The sequence below is a fragment of the Vigna unguiculata genome, chromosome 3 (genome assembly GCF_004118075.2).
Source record: "Vigna unguiculata cultivar IT97K-499-35 chromosome 3, ASM411807v1, whole genome shotgun sequence".
NCBI lineage: Eukaryota > Viridiplantae > Streptophyta > Magnoliopsida > Fabales > Fabaceae > Vigna > Vigna unguiculata.
Window position 1 is genome coordinate 59,221,822 of NC_040281.1, and position 11,988 is coordinate 59,233,809.

Genomic DNA, 11,988 nt, shown 5'->3' on the forward strand with positions numbered 1-11,988 from the left:
TCATGTCTTTGGGTTGAGTGTTTAAACCCCTTGTACTAAAACAAAAAGAAAATGTGGATTCATAGGTGGATTCCATTAATCTTATTGATTCTCCACTACACACCCTTGTCTCATCCCTAAATAATAAAAAAAATATTAATTAAAGTTTGATGAGTAATTGATGCTTAATTAATTAATATATTAATTAGTTCATTTTTCTGTAGAAGTAAAACATGGGTCCAATCATATTGCATCTTTTATTCTTTCTTTTTTTCTTTATTTCTTTCCGCAATACGCACTCAGAGTTTGCCTACTTAAACTCCCATTCCTCTTGCACCGCCTCACACCATTGGCATCATCACCATATTCCTCTTCTCTCTCCTCATAACAAGGTGGTTTTCTTTCTCTCTCTATCTCTCTATCTCTCACCATGTTTTTTTTTTTTTTTATCTTGTTTGTTATTGATCTCACGCATGAGACATGGTTCTTTCTTTCCTTGTTTAACGGTTTGGTTTAATTACAGAATCAGTAACGGGCATTTCTTCATTCTAATTTGTGGTCCCTCAAACGTGTTTTTTGTTTTTTGGTTTCTTAATTTGGTTACTGAATCCGAAAGAGTTTCCCTTGGGTGATTGTTATTCTGGTGTGGCAGGTGTTTTGATCAAGGCTTTGGAATTTGACCTTGTAATGGAGAAGAGTAAAAAATTGCAGAAGAGCTACTTTGATGTGTTGGGACTGTGCTGTTCCTCCGAAGTACCACTCATTGAAAACATCTTAAAACCTCTCGAAGGAATCAAAGAGGTTTCTGTCATAGTTCCTTCACGGACTGTCATTGTTCTCCATGACACCCTTGTCATTTCGCAACTTCAAATCGGTACATTATTCTCTCAATTCACCTTTTTCCTCTTCTAATTTTCATCATCTTCTTTCTTATTCTGTACTCCTACAAAGTTGACAACATACTATTTAATACATATTCCTTCAAACACTTTTTTTTTTTGTTATTAAAAACCATTTATATATATTTTTTAAGTTTTATATTTCTATATTCTTTCGATTAATTTTAATCGACGCTCAATCACGAGAACACTTCAAACAGGAGGAGATTTCCTGAAAATAGATTTCCTGTTTGAAGTGTTCATTATTGAAGTTAAAATTAAATTTTACTTTTACTTTTATTTTGAAATTAAAAATGTTTTCTTCCTTTACTTTCTACATTAGAATTTATTATCATTCATTAGTAATTTATAAATTTTAATGCAAATAACCTTTCTGTAATGGATTGGTTCCTTTATTTTCTACATTTGAATTTATTCATTTATTAAAACTCAAAGTAATTTTTAAATTTTAATGCAAATAACCTCTCCATAATTGATTGGACCACTCCACATAGCACATTGCTTGATGATAAAGGTGCAAATATAGGATTACCTAACTTTTTGTAATGGTTTATAGAATGGGGGTAAAAGATTCTTTTTCAATGTTAAGAGGAGTGGATGATTATGAAAACGAGTTTACGGTACTTGTACTTTATTAACTCCGAGAATTCTTTTATATATAATTTTGTGGAATTCAGAATTAGTTAAGAAAATAATATAACTATTTTTATTTAATAATTACCATACTTGTATTTGGCCATGGTAAATGGTAAAAGGTAAAAGAAAAGAAATTTGCTTTGCGGATGATCTTGCGTACTTGAGCATCTTTTTTCCACAAAATAAGAGCACCATTATCATCTTTTTCACAAAGTTTCCTTTTTTCCAAAACGTAACGTGTTGGTGTTAAAGATGATGCATCAGAAATTAAAAAGGAAGTGCCTCTTTATCTCGCAACTTTTCCACTTGGAAAGAAACTATGACCAAAATGCTTTCTTTAGATTAGAGTCCACAAATCTCATGTTTGCAGGGACTGCAATAGAAATGCAAACTTTGCTTCTTTTAGAGTTCACTGTTCTTAACATTAATTCATTAGCCAGCATTTTTTTTAAATTTTAATTAAACAGAAATCATCCAGTGACGGAGACCCACATTTTTTTTAAATATATATTTACATTTTAAATACGGTCCTAGTGCCATTATTAAAAACGCAAATTCTATGATGAATATTTTACCTCAAAAAATCCGACAAGTGAAAATGATATAAGGTGACACAAACTTTTTTAAAATATAATTGTAATATACGATGAAACTGCAAGTTAGGTTAGTAGATCTGAAAAAAAAAAAAAAAACTGAAAGTGGAATTGTAAAGTAATTATGTGGAATAGGACTATTATTCGAATATGTATATACATAGCATTTGTACCCTATGAATAAAGTTAGGCTGTTAACTTTAACTTTTTTTGATGCAAAAAAAGGACATGATTTGGTTGCAAAAGGAAGTGATAAATGAATAATAAAAGTTTGTGATGACAGTTAAGGCATTGAATCAAGCGAGATTAGAAGCTAATGTGAGAGTACATGGAGATGAAAATCATGGAAAGAGATGGCCAAGCCCTTACTCGATTGCTTCGGGTTTTCTACTTTTGGTTTCTTTGCTGAAATTTGTGTACCCTCCTTTGAAGTATGTAGCAGTTGGTGCAGCTGCTGCGGGTATTTACCCTATCGTTCGAAAGGCCTTTGCCTCCATTCGTAATCTTAGGATTGACATTAGCATTCTCATGATCATAGCAGGTAAATTTGCTTAATTTCTCTTTTTTTTTTCATATTTTTTTTCCTTTTGAAATGCTAAGAATAACTCTTTTAATATATTAAAATTAATATATGTTGAAGACCTACAATTTCGTATCTTCTGTTTATTAAGTTGTTTGACATAATTCAAATTGAGAACTTCCAAGTAGAAGAACTGGAAGAAGGTTGACACGCTGGATTCATAATCATGACACATTTTGGATTATATATTATCATATTCTGTTTCAATAAAGGCTTTAACTTTTTAATCATAATTTTTTAGTTGTCTTTACTATATGTTTTCATTTTTTCCCACTCTTTAACTGTCAAGGATGAATTGTTTTTTTTTTTTTTAAGAAAATCATCTTATTTTTTCTTAATAATAGATTGAGTGTTTTTAGCATATATATTTTTTAAAGTAATAGGCAACATGTTTGTTCTTAAAACTATTTATAATTTTGTTAATTCATTACAACAAATATATTTAAGAGAGTTATTGTTAGCATTTCTGGTGATTTTAACCTGGTTTTAGCCATAGTTGAGAACAATCTCTATAAATTGAAAACTTAGTTTAATAATCCCATATACCTTCGTCTTCGTCGAATTCAAACCCATAAAGCTCCATGATTTAGACTGCGCTAAATTCTTAGTTTTAAAATTGTTAAACTTTTAGTAAATTGTTTTTTTTATAACTTACTAAACTGCACTAGATTGTTCTTTCTTGTATAATCTTATATTTAACTTATTAAATTATAAATATTTATTTTCAAACTAACCATTTAAGCTTCCAGAAGATTCTTTTTTATAATTTTATGTTTAGTTAAAATTGAAAAATAACCTTACCGGACACCTGTTAGTTTCCTGTTAGTTATTTAATAAAGCAAAAAGAAAGTATTGGTTCTCTCGTTAAACTCAAACTCAAGTTAACCCAAAACAACTCCTGAAAAACAAAAATCCTGAATCGACACCCACAGATTCTGCCATGTATAAAATATCTTCAGTTGTTTTTCCAGCTAATATAATCACGTGAAGAATCAAACAAGGGGAGATTCTGACATCCTTGTAACTCATGATTCTCTTTGGATGTTTGAAACTTTAATGGTTTCATATATTCTTTGCATGCAAAGTAGTAATCAAGAGATCTTTAAAAAAATATGAAATTTGCATATATTTGTATATGACAAGGTTTTGGAAATACATTCAGAACTCAGATAATCACGGACGCTGAAACTAGCAACTGCAACTCACATGTGAAAAACCACAGAAAAAGTTACAGTTGAAGTGCATCCAACAAAACATACTGAAAATCTGCTCTCTGCAACAAACAAACAAATATCACCTCTTGTTCATAAATTTAAATTCATGAAACGGCTCTTCAAGCGGTTCACTTACACTGCAGATAACATTTTTCTACTAACTATAGCATAGCAAACATTTGACAGAAACAAACAACATATATACATGCAAACGTTTTATGTGTCTGTACAAGATGTGATGGAATCAAACTATGTAACAATTTCGATTATTTATGATTTAGTTGCGGTTTGTCTGTATATATGATTTACATAAAGAAACACTTCTGATTCATATAATTGTTTCCGTCCAATGAGAAAGAAGATTATTACTTTTAAATTATAATGAACTTCTGATTATCTAAAAAATTATTATTATAAGATTTACACATTTTCATTTTTTTTTTTTATTTCACAGTTGTTGGGACAATCGCTATGCATGATTATTTGGAAGCCGGCACCATTGTTTTCCTCTTCTCAATTGCAGAATGGCTAGAATCAAGGGCAAGCTACAAGGTATTCTTTTTTTTTTATTTTTTTGGAAGATATTTATCTATTTGTATATCATGCTTCACACCGTCTCAAGTATTAATGTTTTATTCTTGAATTATTAAAAAAATTAGTGGACCCGGATTCTATTGTAGTTCTTATTTCATTATTGAAGTCTGCACTGTTCAAATGCACAGATATACATTCCTTCATTCCTTATCGTTGTACTGTATATTTAAACTTATGGACAATGGTTGTCACACTCTTGAATGTAAGAAAGCGACCTGGGTTATAAATAAGAAGTCTAATTGCATTGTTGATTACACAAAAGTATAAAAAAAATGCGGTGGTTTAAGACTCAAGAATTATTAACATAGTTACATATTTGATGAAGAAAACTGAATTCCATGTAAACTGGCAAATTTTTTGTCATTAATTGATGTTCTCCATAGAAAATAAAAGCAGGGTTCTCTGTTTCAATTCTGACTGTAAGTTAAACTTGTAAATTTAAAAAATGTTTGGATTCAGGCAACTGCAGCAATGTCGTCTTTGATGAACATAGTCCCTCAAAAAGCAGTGATAGCTGAAACAGGAGAGGTTGTGGATGCTGATGAGGTGAAAGTAAATACCGTTTTAGCTGTTAAAGCAGGTGAGGTGATACCCATAGATGGAGTTGTTGTGGATGGAACCTGTGAAGTTGACGAGAAAACTTTGACTGGGGAATCATTCCCTGTGGCAAAACTAAAGGATTCTACTGTATGGGCTGGCACCATCAATATGAATGGTAAATTCTTAGTTCTTGGATGGAAACTGTCATTTTTAATATAGAAAATATGACAAGTAAAATAGTTGGCAATTAGTTTTTTCCTAGAACAAGGTTGTGAAGTTAAAGTGTTTTCTTGATTGATTAAAAGGTTATATCAGTGTGAAAACTACTGCACTGGCTGAAGACTGTGTGGTGGCTAAAATGACAAAACTTGTGGAAGAAGCTCAAAACAGCAAAACCGACGTTCAGACATTGATTGAGAAGTTTGTCAAGTTTTATACCCCTGGTTAGCAGAATGTAGTTTTTTTGAGTCATTGGTTTCTTGCCTGCGTTGAATTTTCATTGGCCTTACTTTTTGTTGTTGATGTTTTCAGCCGTTGTAATCATATCAATCCTTGTAGCAGTGATTCCACTTGCGTTAAAGTTAAAATTACGTACAGAGAAATACTGGATTCACATAGCATTGGTTGTTTTAGTGAGTGCATGCCCATGTGCACTCATCCTTTCAACTCCAGTTGCAACCTTTTGTGCTTACACCAGAGCAGCCACATCAGGTCTTCTCATCAAAGGGGGTCATCATCTTGAAACACTTGCAAAAATCAAGGTCATGGCCTTTGACAAAACGGGTACCATAACTAAGGGTGATTTTGTGGTCACAGAGTTTCAATCTCTTTCAGATGACATAGATTTGAACACATTGATTTACTGGTAAGGACAGCCCTCGTTTCCCCTGCAGTGCTATTTCTGTCCATCTTTCTTTTCAAATATAATATTTTTAAAAAAGAAAAAAAAAAGTCTGATTTACATGCACTAGAAGATATAGTATATAATCTTGTTAGGAAATTTCAAAAGCCTATCTAGAATAAAGATTGAATAAATTGTTGAATTATGAGATCATGCGTTCAGATTCAACTTTTCAGGGTGTCAAGTGTAGAGAGCAAGTCAAGCCATCCACTGGCATCTGCGATTGTTGATTATGGAAGGTCTCTCTCCGTGGAACCAGAGCCAGAAAAGGTGACAGAATTTGAAAACTTTCCTGGGGAAGGAATCGGTGGAAAAATGGAAGACAGAGTTATTTACATAGGAAATAAAAAAATAGCCGCAAGAGCCGGGTCTGAATCAGGTGAGTGCCTTTTCCATTGAGGTGTAACCTTACAACATAGTTTTAGTTTTTCTTCTGTTTCTTGGAACTGAACGAGGTGTTCATTGTGAGTGATGGTTTTGTTTTGTAGTTCCAATATTACAAGGAGAAAATGCAAGAGGAAAGACCACTGGATACATATACATAGGAGCAACCCCAGTTGGATTTTTCTCTCTTTCAGATGTTTGCAGGTTAGGTGTTGAGGAAGCAATCGGGCGGTTGAAGTTAATGGGAATAAAAACAGCCATGCTCACTGGAGACAGTGAATCTGCTGCAATGCAAGCACAGGAGCAGGTGTGTGATGTTATATGATCAAACCTTGTTGAATACAATAGGGCTAATTTATAGCAAGCTGTCACCAGAGTGATTTTCAATAGTATCAAATTCTCTATTTTCAAAGTGAGCTTATTCAAGTACTAGAACCTTAGTTAAAGTACTAATGGCGACAGTGACTTTATCTTCAGCTGGGGCATTCTCTGGAGTTAGTCCATGCAGAACTGTTGCCGGAGGACAAGGTGACAATCATCTCAGAGTTTAAGAGGGAAGGTCCAACAGCCATGATCGGAGATGGTATAAACGACGCGCCGGCATTAGCTTCAGCTGATATCGGAATCTCAATGGGCATTTCAGGTTCTGCACTCGCAAGTGAGACAGGCAACATAATTCTTATGTCAAATGACATTAGGAAGATACCTGAAGCCATTAAGCTAGCAAGAAGAACACGTCGGAAAGTGCTGCAAAACATCATTCTGTCGATCACTACTAAGGCTGCGATTATTGGTTTGGCCATTGGTGGTCATCCATATGTTTGGGCAGCAGTGGTTGCTGATGTTGGAACGTGTCTGGTGGTCATCTTCAACAGCATGCTACTCCTTCCAAGAGCACACAAGCATGGAGGAAAATCTTGTAGATCGTCCACTAAATCTCATAACCACAATAGTGGATGCGGTGGCACTCATGGCCATGATCATGCTCACCACCAACATCAACATTGTCATGATCAACACGATCACCATCACCATCAACACAAGCATGAACATGATCACCACAAACATCAACATTGTCATGATCAACACGATCATAAACATGATCACCACCATCAGCACGATCATGATCACGATTCCCACCATCAGAAAAAGCACGAGCACGATCACCACCATGAGCATCAACACGAGCATGATCACCACCGCCACACCAATGACCACTGCCACCCTATCCCTGGTTGTGAAAACCTGAAAGACCATAAATGCAGAAGTGTTTCACATTGCAACGAAGACACGCATCATAAAAAGTCAGGTTGTCATCCAGAAAGTGAGAAGCATGGGACAGGTGAAATATCCGTTGACATCATCGTTGAACATGTTGAATCAAGCCCAATGCAGGGTTGCTCAAGTTTGGCAGAGAAAGAGAAAGGTTCCTGCTGTGAAGGCTGCTCAGACACGTGCGAGAATATGGGTGTGGTGTGTGGTTGTGAGAGTTCAAAAGAGGGAGAAGATAGTGCGTGTTGCAGAAACGAATGGTCTTCAAAAGAATGCAATGAATCTGGGATTATTCATGGTTTGAATAAGAGAGAATATGGTGGATGTTGCAAGAGCTACATGAAGGAATGCTGTGGGAAAGTTGGACACTCAAGAGGTGGTTTTGTTGGTTTGTCAGAAATTATGACAGAATAGGTGTGGCTGATTTCAGCGTAAGCAAGAGATGTCAGCATGCAGAATTATATTTACATAGCAGATTTTTGGTGGTACATAGTTTGAGGAGTTCATTGAAGTGAACACAAAATGGTGTTTGCGACCTCCATTTTACCAGACAGGTCTGCAGGAGCTTGATATATGATGAACTTAGATTTTTCGGTAAATCTGATATGTGGCTTTATTTATATAGGGATTTTCATTCCTGAAGGAGAAGGGGAACCGATCCTTCAGAATGTTGTTTATGTAGATGTTCAGGGTTACTTTCTTTTTCCTTTTTAAAAATCTATGTTGATATATGTAGTACTCTGACATTAAAATAAGAACTTCACAGCTTTCTGATTCCAATATTCCCAATTGTTTGATAACCTCAATTTACAATTTTACATCTTAAAATCAGCAGTTAACCTTTTAAATTTAATATATATACATTTTCTTATCAGTAATTTATCAATAATTATTTAAAATTGTTTTTTTTAAAGCATTCTAAAATATTTCTTGCTTTCTTCCGGACCATTTTTTTGAACTCAACATACTTTCCAAACGGAACGACACATTTGGCAACTTTTCCACCTCCATAGTTTCAACCTGCCCCTTCTCAAACTAAAATTTTAAATTTAATCTCCAATTTAGAACTTTTATTTTCATCTGGATTGTTTAATCAAAAAATGGTATGGATTATTAATTTCAAAATATAACTTTTCTATTTTGAACCATATAACTTAAAATATGAAAAAAAAAATCTGAATTGCATAATTTAAAATGTATTTTCACTATACATATACATTCCGGAAAGAAGAAGATGAAGGAGAGAGACATGAGCGCGGGACTAGTATAGAAAGAAGAAGATGAAAAGTGAGAAAAAAAAAGTGTAAGAAGAAGAGGAAGAAGAAAATATAAGAACAAATAAGTCATTTTATACCATCCTATGAGAATGCATGATGAATATATGGAGGTGTAGAAAGAAACAACCAACATGTGGGTGATCGAAGGATGAAACAGGCCTTTTCAACCCAATATTATTAGGGGTCTTCTCCCTGTACCTTCAAAGACTTCTACTGCACCTCCAAATATTAATTGCACAGTCCATTTTACCCTTCTGACTCACCTCTCTCTTAATTAGTCTCTCTTAATTAGGTAAAAGTAATTAAAATATTTACTGAGGTAGGTGAACTGAAAGTTGAGACTTGAATTTGGTTGTTATGTTGCGCCTTGCCCCTTCTCCCCCTCGACAAGTCACTTTCAGAACCTCTTTCACTGTGAACTGTGTTTGCACTTTCGCTGCTCAGGTTATCGAAACGTTGTTTCGTTTTTCAGTTTTTAAGTTATATCTTGTTAAGGTATGTAAGTTATTCTTGGACGTCCATCATCCATCATTTTCAAATACTATATTATGCATGTTCAACTTTGATATATCAACCATTTTATACAAAACCGAATGCATTTTTTGTATATAGTGAATGTGCATGTTTGTGAATAGTGATGAATGAGTGATTTGTGTTTGAAGATGCTGATAGATAACGACATCGAAAAGAGAAAAAAAAAACTTAGAAAGCATAACCCCGGCTTTCAACATCCGGTTATGTCGGATTTATAAATCTGGTTTAAAAATTAAACGGATTTTGGTATCCGGTTTTACACAACTAATGTGTACACATACACCTACGAATTTAGAAATTCGGTTAAAAATTTAAACGGATTTAGAAATCCGGTTAAGAATTTAAACGGGTTTTGACATCCGGTTTTTCATATACACATACATTGATTTTCGAAATCCGGTTACGCAAAAACGGATTTACAAATTCGTTTCACAAATTACACGGATTTCGATATCCGGTTAAATTTTTAAATTGTTTATATTTTTTGTGATTCATTATATATTTTATTAATTTATATTTTTTTTTTCAACTTTTAAAAATAAAATCTTTTGTTAAATATTTTTAATAAAAATATAAAATAAATAAGTGGTAATGATAAACACGGATTTCATTTCACACAAATCGGAAATCTAAATCCGGAATTGATTTTGGATTTTTTTTATTTAGTTTTAGGTATAATATTTTATTTATTTGACATATTTGTTTTATATTTTTATTTGTAATTTTATTAATTGGTTGAAAATTTAATTTCCTTTTAATTTAATGTTAAATAGTTTTTTAATAATTTTATTTGTTTATTTTCTAAAGTTTTTTTATTGTGTATCATATAATTTTTTATATGTAATGTTATTTTTCAATTTATTTTTTGAATTTTAAAAATATTATTCATTTATAATTATTTTAAATTTTTATTGTGTATCATATAATTATTTATATGTATTGTAATTTTTGATTTTTCAAATTTTTAAAAAATTTATAAATATTATTTATTTATTAATTATTTTAATTTTTTATTATGTCATGTAGGTGATTATAATCTCTATATATATAAAGATGGAAGATTTTCATTTGAGTTATTTGGATTCACCATTAAATTCTAGCTTGATGTCAGATTTCTCCTCTTTTATTAAAGATATATGCGAGGAGGATTATACATCTAAGTTTACCACGAATGAGATGTTTCCCACGCGTGAAGGGTCAATTAAGTGGGTTCGAGGAGTTGCTTATGATCTTGGATTCCCATTGTTGTTTTTCACAACAATCATTATAAAGGTCCCTCAACCAACTGAGTCTCAGTTGGGGACCACAACATTGTCTGAGCTCAGCTGAAGCTATGGGTCGCTCCACCCCAAGAAGCGCAATAACAGTCTCCAATGCACCATCATAGTCGAGGGGTTCATTGGGACAAAATTATCCCGCAATAGGTAGATGAAGAAGACAAGAGACGTCATCTAGGGTGATGGTCATCTCGCCAATGGGTAGATGAAAAGTGTTGGTTTCCTTGTGCCATCTTTCTACAAACGCCAATAATAAGCCCTTATCGACGTAATCATAATAAATGTCACATAGAGGCATCAGACCCGAATTCAGCACAAACTCATGAATACCAAGGTGACAAGCTCCAAATTTATTTAACTTTTTACCATGTGAGATCAATTTTATTTCACCTCGATCCTACACAGAACAGTTGCATGTATAAATTACCCAAGTCATGAACCATAAACAAAAATAAATATATATACTAACCTGGCCTTCCCACACTGCACGAGCAACATGATTGTCGTAGCTCGTCAATAATGAAGTGTCAGATGGACCTCCAGGAAACCCAACTTCTTCATTTTCCTGTTGATGATCAATAACATCCTCGTGCTGCTGAGTGACATCCTCATGCTGCTCAACAACAGGAGGATCAGGTAATGCTGAAGCTTCTCGAGTTACATGATGGCCACGACTTCTACGAGCAGAAGTTGTAGGTCTCCGTCTAACAACACCATGTACAAAAGTATTTGCTCGTGTTTCCACTTCCTGGTTAGACGTATTAGGCTCCACGTGTTTTAGCCATATCTTTTTAACAACAACTTAACAATAAATAAAACTGAAATTAAATGAAATATTATATAAAACAAATATACGACACCTTAATAATATTAATCAAATTGAAATAAAATATAAAATGTAAAATAAATAAAAAAACTGAACTACCGGAATTGGAATGCCGGTACACAAATATCAACCGGATTTCCATTACCGGTATATAATTTTACTTAATATAGTTATATATAATATACACAATCTAAAATTAAATAATTAATATATAAATATAAAAAATTTGAAATTAAGTTTTATAAATAAAATCATATAAATAAATAAAACATCAAAAGCTAACAAATAACAAATAACTAAAAATAACTTTAAAATAATTAAATATAATTAATCTAGATATTACAAAGACAAATATTTTAAATAAAAATTTATCATTATTAATTAAAATTAACAAAGTAAAAATAACTATAAAATATATAACTAAAAAATATATGAAAAATAAAATTAAAATAAAGTAATTAAATGAATAAAAAAATTAACAA

The 11,988-nt window shown here is 32.6% G+C and overlaps 2 protein-coding genes across 2 annotated transcripts; one reads left to right on the top strand and one right to left on the bottom strand.

Moving 5' to 3' along the window:
• The first annotated feature begins 256 nt into the window (after positions 1 to 256).
• Positions 257 to 8,374, top strand: LOC114176372 (putative inactive cadmium/zinc-transporting ATPase HMA3). The gene is made up of 10 exons (XM_028061412.1): positions 257 to 371; positions 632 to 853; positions 2,391 to 2,648; positions 4,356 to 4,453; positions 4,955 to 5,210; positions 5,341 to 5,478; positions 5,567 to 5,900; positions 6,113 to 6,315; positions 6,425 to 6,627; positions 6,798 to 8,374. The coding sequence occupies exons 2-10, from the start codon at positions 667 to 669 to the stop codon at positions 8,004 to 8,006; spliced, it is 2,886 nt and encodes a 961-aa protein (XP_027917213.1). The 5' UTR covers positions 257 to 371; positions 632 to 666; the 3' UTR covers positions 8,007 to 8,374.
• A 2,439-nt stretch (positions 8,375 to 10,813) lies between these two features.
• Positions 10,814 to 11,648, bottom strand: LOC114175552 (protein MAIN-LIKE 1-like). Its single transcript, XM_028060305.1, has 3 exons — positions 11,606 to 11,648; positions 11,150 to 11,481; positions 10,814 to 11,077 (listed from the first exon to the last, which is right to left on the bottom strand). Exons 1-3 carry the CDS (start codon positions 11,646 to 11,648, stop codon positions 10,814 to 10,816), a joined length of 639 nt encoding a protein of 212 aa, XP_027916106.1.
• Between the last annotated feature and the right edge of the window lie 340 nt (positions 11,649 to 11,988).

Coding starts and splice junctions, on each gene's coding strand:
- LOC114176372 (XM_028061412.1), top strand. CDS start 667: ATGGAGAAGAGTAAAAAATTGCAGAAGAGCTACTTTGATGTGTTGGGA. Junction 854..2,390: donor CATTTCGCAACTTCAAATCG/GTACATTATTCT, acceptor TTGTGATGACAG/TTAAGGCATTGAATCAAGCG. Junction 5,479..5,566: donor TGTCAAGTTTTATACCCCTG/GTTAGCAGAATG, acceptor TGATGTTTTCAG/CCGTTGTAATCATATCAATC.
- LOC114175552 (XM_028060305.1), bottom strand. CDS start 11,648: ATGGAAATCCGGTTGATATTTGTGTACCGGCATTCCAATTCCG. Junction 11,482..11,605: donor GTACCGGCATTCCAATTCCG/GTAGTTCAGTTT, acceptor TTTATTGTTAAG/TTGTTGTTAAAAAGATATGG. Junction 11,078..11,149: donor GTGCAGTGTGGGAAGGCCAG/GTTAGTATATAT, acceptor TGTTCTGTGTAG/GATCGAGGTGAAATAAAATT.